The sequence below is a fragment of the Lasioglossum baleicum genome, chromosome 11 (assembly GCF_051020765.1).
Source record: "Lasioglossum baleicum chromosome 11, iyLasBale1, whole genome shotgun sequence".
NCBI lineage: Eukaryota > Metazoa > Arthropoda > Insecta > Hymenoptera > Halictidae > Lasioglossum > Lasioglossum baleicum.
Genome location: NC_134939.1, coordinates 14900797 through 14917543, shown reverse-complemented (window position 1 = coordinate 14917543; position 16747 = coordinate 14900797). Strand labels below are relative to the sequence as shown.

The 16747-nt window shown below is 33.4% G+C and overlaps 1 protein-coding gene across 9 annotated transcripts in view; it reads right to left on the bottom strand.

The window, feature by feature from the left end:
- The window catches only part of Tomosyn (syntaxin-binding protein tomosyn), a 98636-nt gene that overhangs the window by 40003 nt on the left and 41886 nt on the right, over positions 1 to 16747 (bottom strand). For 6 of the 9 annotated variants that reach the window (XM_076433550.1, XM_076433554.1, XM_076433551.1 and 3 more), the window contains exons 5-12: positions 14636 to 14699; positions 10795 to 10999; positions 9563 to 9638; positions 8091 to 8245; positions 6741 to 7032; positions 6102 to 6345; positions 5359 to 5618; positions 4747 to 4936 (exon numbers count right to left, since the gene is read on the bottom strand). In XM_076433550.1, the coding sequence (XP_076289665.1) occupies positions 4747 to 4936; positions 5359 to 5618; positions 6102 to 6345; positions 6741 to 7032; positions 8091 to 8245; positions 9563 to 9638; positions 10795 to 10999; positions 14636 to 14699 (1486 nt within the window). Of the gene's footprint in view, positions 1 to 2708; positions 2739 to 4746; positions 4937 to 5358; positions 5619 to 6101; positions 6346 to 6740; positions 7033 to 8090; positions 8246 to 9562; positions 9639 to 10794; positions 11000 to 14635; positions 14700 to 16747 lie in introns of all 9 variants that reach the window. The other 3 variants (XM_076433555.1, XM_076433558.1, XM_076433557.1) reach the window with 2 other exon arrangements.

Below are 16747 nucleotides of genomic sequence, written 5' to 3'. Positions count from 1 at the left end.
TATTCGATATTTACTGGCATAGAGAAGGTAACTTTTCCCCCTCGATCTTGCTCCCTCTCCTCATCTGGTGACACTGACTTTCAGTTTCTTCTGTTCGCATTACTATCGGTGTCGCTTCAGATTAGATAACTGTCCCCGCGTAATCGCAATACGAACAATAATCATCCGTGCGTGAATGTGCTTAAAAATACTTAGCATCCGTAGCTAGAAACATCAATGTAAACGAATACATTTTGTCAATGATCAACTAAATAGCATGCATGTTTATAAACATTGAAGAAAAACTGTTCATTTCCAATCTGTGTGGATCACATTGTTCTTTGAACATTGAAGAATTGGAGATAACGTTGATAAGCAAAAAAACATATTCGTACATAACACACGTTCGTACATTACGAACGAATGTGAGAATGAATTTTCCTCTTGCGGAAGGCTCTTTGAAAAATGTTTTAGTTACTATAGCTTTCAGTAATGTGGCAGGTTCGTTTGTCAGACTGTCAAAGCCATCATCTCAGCATGTATCGTCGTCAGGAGTAATAGACTACATACTTGGATCACAAAATGTATCTAGCGTATTGAAAAAGTATCATTACTGTCGCAATTTGCATAGTTGCAAGCAAATGTATTGGGACATTCTAATATATTCTCAGTAAACTAGCTGAATTACTTTGGTGATTACGTTTAGAAATATTTGAAATCACCTGGTACGATCGTCATGACTTGTTCACTTATAGCTGTGATAATCATACGTAGCTGAAACATTTCAGAAATCGTTGTTACAAATCAAGATATCATCTGTTCAGAACATTATTTAATCTGCGAAATACTTCTGTTACTCTAGCATTATAAAATTACGCTACTTCTTACTTTTTTACTTTTAATAATACACCTATCTTGTAAAATGTCTATCAGCTTCTTAAAATTTTTCATTAGAAAAGCGATACCAAAAATCAGTGTAAGTATGTAAAATCAGTGTATAAGTATGTACACATACATTTATGACATTTATGTGACGTGTTTTTATCATACAAGATGTGCACAAAAAAGGAAATATAATATTTATTCGTTGTGATTTGTGTTGATGGTACAAGAACTATTATTAAACTCTTCACGCACATTTCGATTTTATCCGCAAACAATGCGATTGCGATAATTTACGTTTACGTTGATTGTTCTGGGTGTCTTGCGCCAACTGTACTTTGTTCGTTGGATTTTTGGTACGAGATGCCATCAAACGTTTATGTGAAAATTGGCGCACTCGTATATCTCACTGCGTTCGTCAGTACATTATACGTGATTCGTGCTCGACAATTTCGCAATTGTAACGTCGTCAATTTTTGTAGTAGTAAGGAGGATGGTTAAAGAGTGTCCAAATTCAAGCTAGCTCGGAGACCCAAAACATTGATAAAGGGTTATTCTTTAGAAAGAATATTCTTCTATTCTTAGAAAGTGTAAGCCCACCATTATTTGTGGAAATTCATAAAAAGGTTGATGATGCAGATTATGAAAATTGGAAATCGTTAATTTCAAGTAAGTAGTCATCGCTTGGTAAAAATTGCATGAAATGTAAAAATTCAAACTCTATATATATCTTACAGCCTAAAGTCAATATTTACAAACTGATAGAGATATAATTAAAGTTCGTGCACAGGATAAAGATAATTTGTGCTGCAACTTGCGTATAGGCTGAGTCGGAACATATCCAGGTCGACCAAGGACACGAAAATAAGAAAACAAGTTTCTTTATTTTATGTTGCAGCAATCTTTCGCGCAGATATGGCAGAATTGGATGTTTCCATGTTTCTAATAGTGCATTAAATCGTGAAAAAGTTCTATAGTCCACAGCTGGAGTTGACATCAAGAACATTGTTTAGAACTTACCTGATCTATTGACGATACAATCTTGTTTTCCTGTCACAGTTTATTTTGTGTTGGAAAATAAGTTCTAGACAATGTTTTTAGTTAACAAGTTACCAGTTCTATATGTATTACGTTGTTCAACCTTTAGAGGTAAGCACTACCAATTGTAGGTAAAATTCGTCATACTATAAATAACTAATAAATAATTTTAAAAAGGGTTGTATCGGACAAATATTTATATTATGAACTTTTTGTCTTATTTTAGTGTCCTCAATCAGTCCCCACTGTATCGCCCGCCTGTTCTGACTCACCCTTGCGAGTTACAGTGAAAGTTATCTTCATTCTTTGCAACAATCTTAATCTTACTTTTATCAGTTCAATTTCACATGCAATATAAATATCGATTTTTGGCTGCAAAGTAGATTTTCGAGATTGCATGCATTCTTTATGCAATTTTTCGCTCTACAAGTTTTTCACTTCATCTAATTTTTTTACAATATTCCTATAACTTTGTCTAAAAATAATAATGGGTTTACACTGTCATAGAACGTAACGAATAACTTTTTATCAATATTTTAGACACGTGAGCTATCCAACATCCTCCTTTGTTAGGCACTTTTAGCTCCATTTTAGCGTCGTTTGTTTCGTTCTTCGTTTCTACATGTTGAATACCCACTGAACGTCTAAATATGAACCAAAGCCAACGATAAAACAGAAAACTCATCTACTAACTGACTACCTACTTCCATCGGGTTCTTTGTATTCATTAACAACGTAATATCGCATGTCACAGAACGTGAAAATAAACATTCTAACTGTTTCGTTAACGAAAAATATATTGTTCTTACTTGTTTCAACGAAGGCAGACACATAGTTGGCTAAACATTAAATGCAGAAGAAACATGAGTAACTATTTGGGATGAGTACATCGGTTGTTGTTGTTTTATTTTTATTGTTTTAAGATTAAGACAGTTTTCGGTGTTGGAAATAGTATGGGAATATTTAACGACGTGTATAAGTAATATTTATGTAATATGTATCTGTCATTAAAGGCTCCAATGTGGATTTAAATAATTGTTGATGCAGTAACTTACATAAATTTGTTACAGCTAAATTTCTACTTTCGGCTCATGGAAAATGACAAGTTTGACCACTAGTTGCCGATAGCATTCTCGTTTGTTGTTTATAAAACTCTTAATTTACTCTCTGACACTCTAATTAGTTCTCTCCTAATGTCTATCTTCTAATGTTCCAAGCAGAAAATAAACATGTGTTCTGTATACATGTGTGTATGTATGTTTTTGTATTCAACACGAAATGTATTTCATACTTCATCAAGGGGATGATCATGAAAATACAATAACACTACCAGTGTAAAGTTTTTAATGAAATACCACTGAAATAAAATCATCGACGATCTTTTCATTATTTTTGAAAAATTTATCAACTTTCCTATACGATTTCTCGAGAAAACTGCTGTCTTGAGAAACTATTGCAGACGAAATCAGTACGGAAAACAAAAATTTAGTTTGTCAATTATAAGACACTGAAACCATATAAAAATTTCTTTCTATTTTCAACAATTTTCCTAAATCTAAAATAACATATGGACGTTCTTAAATTGTCTTAATATTTTTACTGTTTCAAATTACATCCACCCATTTTTGTCATAAATGCATAAAGTCCGCAGTCTAGTAATAAGTAATATCGGCAATTCTCAATTAAAAAGCTCTGTAAATACACAATAATAAAAATAAAATTGCTAAAAAACGGCGCACAATTAAATGAAATACCATTAAAAATTTAAGCATTTCGAGAAATGTCTGAATTTATGTAAACAAACAGTAACGTTTCCTCATTGCTCGCGCGACGATGTTAACAATAACAAAGACACAATTCCTGCATGTTAGCAAATTTTCTGCTTGGAATACGTGAAAATACTACTGATTTATATATATTAACTTAAGTATTAAAGTTTCTTTTATCTAAAAAGATGAGTTAGTCGAAAGCAGCTGATGGATTAGAACACCATGAGACACAATCGTGAATTCGAGAAAACAGACTCAATGATAAAGATCAGACTTTAATGGCGTGTATCGTATTCGATGGTTAATGTTAGTTACACTTTTTTATATGTTAAAGTGTTAATATAAAAGAGGAGATGTTCTTGTGATGTTACCGATGTAAGTTTTATTCGATTAAACAGTTAGTCGGTTTTGTATATTGTATATATTTAATGTAAAGTTGGTTATTGTCCTCGCTCTAGGGATTGTTTAATATTTGTTATTTCTACCCTTAATACGGTAAATGTAAAAACTGTAGGTCAAAGTGATGATATTTTTATTAAATAACGTAATGCGCCAGTTACTTTTTATCTGAAAAATTAAATGGTTTATTCATCTAGAATCTTCTCTTTTTTTTTTACTTATATATTATTGTTATTGGAGGACCTATTGAGAGTGACAAAAGGAAATGGTAAACACCTACATAACACTGTCGGGATACTATTATATCGAAGATAATACGGTCACATATGGTCTACGGTTATTTAATGAAGTTTTGGCATTGGCAATGAAAGCTGTTATAATATTATGGTAACATTATCGAAACTGGAAGATTTTTATAGTATTTACAAAGGATAAGAAGCCTTATAGTAAGTTACGAATTTCGGTATAACAAACTGAACATTCAAGTTCTTTAGTCTTTTTACAATCATGCAATAATGAAGATAATTACTTTCAGTGACTAGGAAAAGCATAAAAAAGATATATATGTAATATATAAAAGTTTGAAAAAACATCTTCTCGGTTGTAGTCGAAAAGTTTTGGAGTGGGTAACAATTTGAACATTTAAAACGATCATTATTAAGAAAGAAATACATTTTACCTGATCTGTGCTAGGACTCCTCGCTTTGTCTTCGGTCTCCCGCTTCAAATCATCTTGACGCTTAGGGCTGCGTAACACGCGTTGACAGGGGTCTGAGTTACCACCAATGTCCGCCGTGCTCAACACAACCAAAGATATTTTCTGCACGATGTCTATTACTACCAAGCCGGTCTCGTTTCCGTAAGCCATTCTGCAATCATATAATTGTCGTTCCCAATTAAATTCGTCCATGTAAATCTGACAAAATGTTAAGATTCTCGAACTCTTTCGAAGCTATATCCGCCAATGGCGGAAGAAGCTCAAAAATTCCATTTCTAATCGTAATACAATCAAAAAACTTGCAATTTATTGGCAGAATACTACACTCCTCAAAAGAATTAAAGGATCACTTGTGCGAACTCGAAAAATTACAATGCTGCTCAACTTCGATGATCGAGATTTATTTAGGACGAAGTTATACTGTTTAAAATCGGACGTTTCGTATGCAACACATACACAACCTACTACAATAAATAAATTCGGAATTTGTTTCGATTTTTATTTAGAATTTCGGCGTCTTTCGTCATTATGCGCCGTCTGGCCATAAGTATCAAGTATAATTCTGATACTCACAAGCCGTAGGAAGTGTTCAAACTAAGTGCTGTTATATTTTCAGGTTGTTCGCCGCTGGGAGCAACCGTTAAGCAGACCAACGTCGCCTGAAAGCCTGCAGCTCGCTTCTGTAAACCACTCTTAACTTTTAGCGGTTGATTCGATTCAGAGTTCTTAGTTTCGCTACTCCCCGAAGTATTGCCAGCCGGAGAATCGTGATCGGAAGAGCTTTCCACCTCTTTCGGTTGATCTGTGTTGGGTGTCAGTGAGATCTCCAATGTCTACAATGGAGAGAAACAAGTATTTCTTACAGTCCAAGAGATGCCACGATAGTTTCGGTAAGTACTATAAAAGTGAAACTATTTCAGTGTTAACCCTAAACAACTATCATTGTACACATTATAACATTGTTAAATTAAGAAAGCGTCATACTATGACATATTATCCCTAATGCGGAAAAATTGAGGTGTCTACGAGAAACACCACAAAAATGAATTAATTCTAGTTTCGTGAAAACGAGAGTTAATCGTAGCACAAACACCAGAAACTAAAACGCTAATTCCAATGTTTTTTTTTAAGTTACTGCCTGAGGATCCTACTCTGCACGAAGCTTACTGCATCTACAATAGAATTATTTGTTCAACAATATTTATACGATAATCATTTAAAGTATCGTCACATCATATACTTTCAGTATGAGAATATTATTAACAATTACGACGACAATTGTTCAGAATACATAGAGAGAAAAGCAGATTACTTACCACTACTTCAGACATACTCTCTACTTTTTTGAATTTAAACAAAACAACGTGTTTCCCGCTTCCTGCGATCGCCAATTTCCGACTCTCAGGACAGAGGAAGATGAGCTGTATCGCCAACGGGTCGTCTTCCGAGTCTATACTACGCGTTCTACCTTTCTCAAAAAGTTTGGCCGTCTTTAGTTTGTAAAGAACTTGTAAACTGCCCGCAGATGCGTCCCAAAATTTTATACTGCCATCAGCGTGTCTGCAATTAAAACGTTCGTGTTGTTATGCCTTGTTTAACCCTTATATTCTTTCTGTAGAACAATTAGACTAATACCCTTCCGATGAAACCGTATTTCATTTGAGAATTATCGTTTAAAAATTGAAGAGGTCAAACATCCATTAAGATTATTTGATGGACGAATAATTTCGCGATATTGTGCCTAGAAATTTATGAGGACATTGAAGCAAATCTCTTTGAAAACGAAATGACCTATAGACACGCTCACATGCAAGATCGGAGTCAAAGCATGATCGAAACCTTTGTTGGACATATTAGCCGATGTTTTTGAAAACGCCACAAGTCCAATTGTATATTATTTTGCTTGTTTTGTAATTTCTTTGCACCTGTATCTGACTAAAACTATTATTACTTACCCCGTGACAATAATTTCGTTATAACTACTTGAGCTTGAACTCCATTCTCCGCCAGATATCGGCCAATCCTTTTCACTAAACCCTGTCTTTTTCTGTGACTTAGATCCAACTGAATAAAAGGCAGGTACTAAATCCGATAGACAGTCTGCGAAGTATGCACAACACGTCACCGGTGACTCGTGTATGTCCATTGGGTATGGATTTTCGAAACACGGAAATCCGGGAGTTAATAAATCTATCACAACCAAATCATTATGTAGTAGAACCACCACAGCATATGGTTCCTGATAATCTGTGGAAAGATAACAGAAATATTTATTACGATTGGGATATCCTCTATCGAAGATATTATTTATTATTCAACTTGTCATTTGCAGAAGCTTCACAATGATACAGTCAGTCAAGAAAGTCTCCACACACCCTCCAAAATTACGTAACTTTCTTCAAAGTAGACCACGTGGCTTGAGTTGTTCAAGAATTGAAAAGAACTAGCTTAAAACAGTAAATATTGCTTTCACAGTTTGTAGATCTGTGTTAATTATTATAAATCCTGCAAATTTCATTAAGATCCATCAAAGTTGCAATGAGCTAAACACATTTGTGATCGCACAGTGAATTATCGTTCAATGAAATTTTCATCCTGTGTATAATTGACACAGATCTACAAAACGTATCTTTTTAAATTTTAATGTATAGACCCACATGAAAAAGTTGTAGAAAATAAATTTTAGCATTTTCTTCTGAAGTTATTTTTGTACGCCAGCTAGTAAACTAATCTTTCTAATATCTCGAGAAACCATAAATCGTTTGAACTCATTTTAAAAAATATTCCAATGTAGTATCGTTTTAAAATGTATACGGAGACTTTCTCGACTGACTGTATATTTTTGGGATGATAATAGCCACGTTACTGGTACTATTTGTTTGTTGTCTTAACTACTTATTTACGAACTAAGTACTACAACGGATGAAGTAAATTTTCAGTTAAGCTTATCTATATAATTCACACGAACATCCACAGTGTGCTGGCAACTTTTTGTATAATCGATAATAATATTGCCAAATAATTTCATAAGTATACTTCACAATATGTGATTAATATGTATACGTTATACATACATAGAATAGCCTACATTTCAAGAATAAAACAGCTGCTACATAATTTAACGACTGCCTCCGAGTTGTTCAATCATGTTTGGAATTACCATGGATGTTCAGATAAATAAATTGGCTCTTTATAATTGACTATTAATAGTGTCTTCTATCGCGTATGTATATATCAGTAAATAGCAATGTACGCGAGTAAATTATAACGAGTCAATGGATGAACTTGAAAATAAATGTATATACCACTGGTCCATGGATTTTCGCACAGTGTTATGAAGTCTATCACATTATGCTCCATTTCTAATACAGTAGTAGTTTTCCCATGTATAACAGTTATGCTCGGGGTTCGCCCAGTTGTATCGTATGCCAAACCACCGGAGAATATAACGTATGCTTCCCTGAAGAGAAAAAGATTACAACATTAAGCAAAACTTTATATACTCGTAAAAACGAGCAACATTTCTCGTAATCGATGCAATGTTTTGCACAATGATAACTTCAGTAATGTACAGATTGTCCCAGATTTAACCTACCGAACGATGTCAGTATGTTCCACGAGTACAGACAACCCCTAAGTGCTATATGTAGACATTGAAACTTACACAACTACTACGTGTAGAAGGTCTCGCACAGTTCACTAATACTTATTGCGTCATTACGTACACGCCAGTATCGAATAAAGATTACATTCAATTGTGCTCTATACGTTTCCACCATAACTGAATGCTGGCAATAATGCTTAGAAATCCACGTTTATAATAATTGGAAATAATATGAAAAATGCAGGAGTCAAATAAAAACTTCTTCCTTCCATTAATAGCTTTAATATATCGATATCATTGAAGTCTTTAATCTTTCTATTGTTTTAATTTTAATATATCGATATTATTGAAGTCTTTATCTTTCTATTGCTTTAATTTTCACTTATTCATTGTTGTCATAAATGCATACAATCCGCAGTTTAATTATCAAAACTAGAGTAGAGTAATGAAAATTAGGGGCAGTTTTACGGCTTTAGTACTTAAAGGGTTGTTTAATTAATCCTACTGCAATTAATTAATAAACATTCCTGTTACTTAACGATTGAGAAGAACATAAGCTCACGAATGTTTTACTTCGAAGTAATATTCAAAACATCGAATAACAGCCGATTGGTTCTTGTTAATACTGTGAAAACAGATCAATAATATTTGCTCAATACCATTTCCGAGTTTGTGTTTACTAATCCAAGCTATCCTAGTAAACAGTGTAGTTTGGGCTGATAACAATAAATATGACTAACGAAAGACATACAATTTCATATCTGCAGGGTGAGTCTCGTAACGTGACGATCTCAAATAACTTGAAAGTTATTTGTTGTACAAAAAAAATGTTCAAACAAATATTGCATGGTTCCTAGGGGGACATACAGTGCTGCAATCTGACTTTTGTTACTTCGATTTTTTATCGAGATATAGAGGTCACCTTCAGTTTATTAAATAGAATGCCTGATATTTTTGATTGTAAAAAAGTGTAAAATTGAGCGTAAAAAAGTATTGACCTTCATATATCATAAATCTAATAGTTAACGAGATATGATCGATATAATTTCCTATATGTACTTATTCAAATTGGGGGTATCAGTTCCAACACCAACTATCTTCCAGGTAATAGCTATTATACATATGGGAAATTATATCTGGAAATCACAGATAATAAAGAAGATAATAACTTACCCCGATCTGGAAAGCTTCCACTCGACTTTTTGAATTGACTTGCACGGTTCTGGTTCGCCATCCTTAGTAGTTTTCGCTAAAAAACATATGTAAACGATCATGCTCGTCATTACAATTACAAAATACAGTGTTTGTATTTAAATATTGAAATTTAAATAGGATATAGGTTAATGCAATATTCCACGTTTTATATATTGGGTTGGCAAATAAGTTCGTTCGGTTTTTTAGAGTGGAATGAATCACAAATACCGAACGGACTTATTTGCCAAACCAATACGTTTCAATATCTAAATGTTTTACAAGCTGAATTCAATTGTGCAAAAGTACTAATAATGACTAGACCTGCAGATGCTTATACAATTTTCAATTTTTATAAACAAATTTTAAAAGAAAGTGGAATCAAATAAAATTCTATTTTTAATGGTAACAACCTTTATAGATCCAAAATAAATAAAAATTGCACTACATTCCAGCATTTTTTGAACATCGTCAGAAGCCGTAAATGCATAAAGATCCACAGTCTAGTGACGACCAACTTAAAGTATATTAATTTAAATAAAGTACACAGCAATTATGTTTGCGTGTACACGACATCATCGGACATTATCGTAAATATACAAGCAACCTCCCCATAACACGGCAAGCTTACAATACGATTGTAAAATCGAAAGACCTTCCGTGTAACATGACATTTCCACTGAAAGAGAAACGAAGTTCAAGGGACAACTTCGCAAAATGGGGGAATTTCTAAAGATCTCAAAAAAAAAAGAAGAGCGTAAGCAAAAATAGCTCGTGAATGAAGCGAAGAACACGGAAACAAAAGTGTTGCTGAGAGAAGCTCAAGACGAACATTTCGAAACAAAGAAAACGATCCCTTTTAACCCGGGGCTCGGAACTAATGAAGAAGAAAAAGATTAGCCTCTGTTGTTCGTCATTAACGTGTAATTAAACGGAACAATTGTAGGTGTTTTTACAAAATATTAGTATGCACGTTGCTAAGGTTGCATATTAATATTAACATTAACATACGCGGAAATATTATGTTAAAAATAATGTATAAATATATGTGTTATACTGGGTATTACGAGTTATTATGAGTAAGATATCAGCTGTTAAAGTTTTTGCAAAAGAACAATGTTCCTCTCAAGCCCTGCACTTAAAGGTTCAATTCGGAAAAGAAACTACGGCGGTACGCGGGGTTTGCTCGCACATTTGAAAAAATGGTGTTTTACCGTGAGGGTGCGTGACACTTGTTGGTTTCACTTGGCGCACCGTCCATGTTGACAGAGAACCGTCGGTGTGACTACACATGAACTGTTTACCCTCGTGATGCCACGATATCGATCTCAACGGTACTTCGCATAAGCATCTGTATTCTGCGTTCTTCAGTTTCAAATCCCACAAAACTATTTGTCCCGATTCGTATCCTATCAGCATCTGTAAGCAGAATTGCAAAGCGTGAACGCGACACGTATCTCTCCGATCGATAAAACGTTTCTCTCCTACACGACTAGATTTAAAGAAAAAATGTTGAACACGAAGGTCTGCAATAAAAAGTAATGGTCGTAGTACAGTAATCGCATCGTTTATCGTAAAAATTATAATATAAGTTACGTATACAGAATGAGAACGGTGATGAGAATGTAGTGCAGAATGATCCTTAAAACTTTAAACGAGATTATTTTAAGTGTAACGATCGATAATTGTATACAGGGTGTCCCAAAAATTTTATACTTCCCTGAAACTGTTGATTCCTTGGATCATTTCAAGGAACTTTTCGAAAATGTTCTCCGCAGCTTTGTTAAGGAGTTACTAACGAGAAACGCAGACCAATCAGACCGGCTCGGCCATTGACAACGTCGCTTAATCCGTTCGCTTATTTTCGTTAATAACTCCTTAATAAAACTGCGGAGAACATTTTCGCAAGAACAAGATACTTGAAACAACCTGAGGAATCACCCGTTCCATGGAAATACATCATTTTTAGGACACTCTGTACGAACTGCGCCAACAATTGCAACATGAGCGGCTGATGATGAGTTTCCAATAAACTGAAGACATCTAGACGATATAATAGAAACGTGCACATTTTCCTGTCGATACACATGACACTGACACGTGAAGATTCAACATTCACAGTTAATTGGAAATTCCAGTCCATTCTTCTTTTGGTTTTTGCTACTTGAATGTCAGATTAAGTGATTTATGATCAGTTTACGGTGTAACGAGCTATCATAAAGGAAGATAGTCAAAAATGGTCATTTTTCACCGGTTGTGGAAATGAGAAGATCGGGCATTTAAAAGCACCTTTAATACAATGAGCGTTCTTGTCGAAATATTAATGAAAAGTTGAATGAATGTAAAAATACAAAGAACAGCGATAACGACAGAACTTACATAAAAATCAATTTTCATTTTTGTCTCCTCCGGAAATATTGCCAAAGTAATAAGAAAATTGACAGCTACATGAACCAACAAATAGAATCGAGCAAAATTGGAATACCATATGCAAATATATTCTAATTCGATTGTACCTTTATGTGCAAGCATACTTTGCAATTGTTAATACATACACCAAATACGTTAAACAATTTATACACCTCGTACATACACCAAATAAATGAAATAATTTAAATGAGTCTGTAATTTCGTTCTGATATCTTTGACAATTAGTAGAATATGAGGCTACACAGCAATTGGAAATGCATATTCCTATTTTGATTAACATGGACTGTGTGATTTCGAGATGCAAACTCGATTCAATATACATATTCGCCATTACTAAACAGCGGATTTTATGCATTTACGGCAAAAACGAATGGATGCAATTTGAAACAGTAAGGAAATTAAAACCGTCTAAGAACATCGATATATTTTTCTCAATTTATCAAGATGATTAAAGAAGAAAATAAATTTTGATCTGCTCTCAGCTTCAAACAATTTTAAAACAATTCTAAAATGTTATTTTAGTGTTGGATTAGTATTCAAAGTAAATATTTCATGCCTTTCATGGATTTTTCATATTTTTTTATAACTTTCTCGTCAGATTTCAAAGAAACGCTTATAACGCTTCCTACTCTTTTAAAGGCGCTTTTAATTATCCGGCGCCAATTTATAATTACCAAACGGTGCCAGAAATGACCACTTTCGACCAACCTCCATTCTGTTTCGAAACAATTTTATAATACTCAACCCTTAAAGGACTAATCTAAATGATTAATGATCAGATTTTCTTCTAGTTCTATTAAATTTCTTCATCACCAATTTCAGAGACCCAAGCAACAATAAATAATAAATATTTTGGTGTAAACAAGTAGCACCCTTTTCAGTCGTTTCAGGGTCAGTAAATTCAGAAAGGTTCTGGAATTCCTTCATTGTCCAAAAATGAACAACACTTCTATTCACACTGTATTTCGTTTCAGAACTGTATTTTCCTTGTGCAACTTTACAGAACGTCATAGCGAAAATAAGTCACCTAATATCTTCTCATTTGCGATGACACAGAAATGTTTCATATGCAACTTGAATAGTATCAAAGAGAGCGAATATGTCAAAGAATATTTTTTTCTCGGGACTTTTCAAGGTCAAGGTGAAACGTAAATTATTATTATTAATTTGCGGATGGCAGATCTTCATGTTTTTATAGCATTTGCAAATTCCTGAATTAAAAGAGAACTTTAAGATTAGCCCTTAAGTGGTATAGTGTTTCGTCATATAATAAAGTATCATCTTAGGAGCTTTATAAAATTTTCTACAAATTTAATTCAGATACTTTTACGTATATTATTTAAGACTAACTAATCCAAATGTTCTGAAGAAGTTAAAAAGAGTTATCGTACAGAAATTTCGTTGGGATCATGAGTAGACTGCGGATCTTTATGCAAAATAAAAAATGTTTGCCTTGATTGCAGGTCACAGGAGCTAAATAAAAATTGTATTCTTCTTTTAATTATCCTATTAAGCTGAAACTCACACGTTGATGTCCTTAAATATTTTTAACATGTCCACTATACTTTAAATTGCACGTGTCGATTTTTGTCATAAATGCATAAAATCCGCAGTCTAATCATGAGAGACCCTAGTATACCAGTTAGGGGTTAAGAAGGCTGGAGGGTAAACTTTGCCTTCTATTTGAAATAAGAAATTTGATGTTACTGAATAATTTATGAGAATAGTAACTTGCACAAAGATCTGCAGTTTGGTAATTGATGTTAATAGAATTACATATTTGTAGAACATAGAAGGGGATGGAGTGATTATGGTTACGAGATCAATTTTCGTGTAACTCAAACTAGCTTCTGTGATTATCAATTACTATGTGTACTAAACTGATATAAACGTAAGGGAAGCGTATAGGGAAAGGAGGAGAACGTTATTAAACATACAGACGTCTGACACAAATGAAAACGCTATCTAAGCAATGTTATTTATAATATCACAAGAATTAGTTCAACGTAGACTACTAGACAACGACGAAAATAAATAATGCCAACCATAGAGTTAAAATAATAAAAAGACGGGGAAAAAACATTGATTATTGGCCAATTGTCATACATTTACCAAATGTGATTTGTAATAAAAAGTTTTAACTGTAAAATCAATAATTTCGATTTCCAACTGATCCATGATCGAATTACTTGAAACGATACAGATAATATTGAATCACTTTTCTAGAGCGTGTGATATAAACTTTCGATTGATCGATTCTATGTACGAGATGCGTTGGTAAGTATAATTGAATATGTAATGCGATTCTATTAAGAAGAAGTAACTCTATTAATTAAGTTATCTGATACGACAATAAATAGCATGCACGCATGCACACACACAACATGCAAGCACACGCTTCTGATTCTCGACACAATAATACCAATATACATGTATAGAATATACAAAACACGTTCCAAAAGATGTAGAAGAACACATTAAGAATGAACGTTAACTAAAATTATCCGAGGTAATTAATGATTTCGTTTGAATCGAGTCGGTTTCACTTTTGAGAATGTTAAGTATGACGTCATGGTAAGGATGGAGTAATAATGCAAAATAAAATGTACTCAAAAACACGCGTACCTTGCTCAAATCTAAAGGATTATCACTCAAGTGTACTACAGCACCAGGATGGGTCTTTCTAAATCTGAAAAATATATATACATATAAAATATCTGAGTGTGTGTGTTTGTAGCCTCGGTGTTGATGAGTGGATATGTGTATCGTGTACGTGTATTCATATTCATATTCATATTCATGTTCATATTCATATTCATAGCCATATTCATGTTCATATATCCATATAGATATGTTTACATTATTAGTCTAAATAACATCCATTCACATCGTGACACAGTTCTTCATTTAAACGTTTGCATACCTTTCGTTATGCAGTTTGGTCTCGCTAACTTTTTCTGCTTTTTACACACCCTCGATTTTATCGAGTCTCATTAACCCTTAAGTCAACAATCGGGTACTGGAAAACTAACAGTTTACATTTAGATTTCCGATTTACTTAAATGACCCAGAACTCGTGATCTGTTACTTAAAGTTAGGCGCCAAATATTTTAGACATGAACGTTCAAAACCTATCGAACACCGTAGACAAATTTTATTTATATAAAAATTTCGAGTAACGAATAAAAGATAACATGCTATCTTAAAAATATCTTTTATTCGACGCGTTATTTAAATAATTCTATGCGACAAATTACCGTAGAGAATGTCGATCATCGATATAAGGGTTAATGTTGACGGTGGCGGACAAAAGCAAGTTTAAAATTCGAGTTTCTGCATATGAGTATTACTATATTTAATTAATTTTTAATAAGCGATTAGTACATATTTTTCTTGGTCCCCCCTAGTATTTAACACTAAAACAACCGAGCACTAAAAGTGACTAATTCATTGCTTCTTAAAAATAATAAATACTGGATTTATCGGGGATATTGCAGGATTATTTTTATAAAATACGTCTAATAAATGTCCACAAATATTTTTACAGTCTCAACAATCGTGAAATGGATCATTTCAACGGTTCCCATTGCTCTAGTATTAAGATATACGATTTAGTTGAAAAAATATTTTCAATATTTTAAAGAATCCTCCTCCGCAAAGGGTTAAAACTGTAAATCAGGTTACAGTTAAATTATAAGAGTTTAAACGTTAACACACAAGTGTTCGAATATCAGAAATTTAACAATCAGATATTTTTGGAGTCACTGTGTATACCTTAACAGTAGTTATATAATTTCTACTCTGAAATAAAGCGGCGAGAACTGCGAAAGAAACATCTGTAATACTTTCTGAAATGTTGCACTTGAATTGTTTTTGCTTAATTTCCATTTTCAATTTGATACGACAAAATCAATCGAACAGGATGAATAGGATGGAACAAGAGCCCTTGGAAACGAAACCGTGTGCACATCGACAACTCGTGAAATCGAAGGTTTCAACCACCACTCTTTCCGCCATCTTGAAGTAGGACCACTTGACTTGATCTGTTTCGATGTTTTTGCACAGTGTGCACCAGTCGACTGAAAACCCTGACATGCCTCGTGAACGCTAAAGATATGCTAAATTTGGCAACACTTTAACAGTTATCTGTTGCATAGAGAAATATTGCATGGTATAAATAGATTTTTGCGCATAATATTGTAAGGAAAATATCGAGATCAATATAACTATTCTTAGTATAAATTTCTAGTGAATTTTCATCCCTTGTTGAAATTATATTTAATATTATATTACACAAATATTTAAAAATTTAGCACGTATTCAAATTTATTACAGTGTGAACTGTCTATGCGTATATAGAATTTATTTCATAATTTATTTTAACAAATTATATCGATTTTGAAACATGCCCTACTAAACTACACTGACGTGCAAAATTAAGGGAGCGATTTTTCATCGAAAATTTTGATTGTAATTTTTGCTTTTTCACCATCGCACATATAGCAGAAACTTTTTTGTATGAATTTTTGTCACGAAGTTATAACAGTTTAAACATCAACAATTTTCCGGTGAAAATTGAATACTCCTTTAATTTCACATGCCAGTGTTTTCGCATAGAACAATGTCCCTTTATGCGCTGATTCGTACCAACTTGGTCATATATTCAACGGTTTATGAGATATTTCAGAGTTCCGGATTTAATGAAAAATAATGTCCATTGGAAGTGATACAAATAAA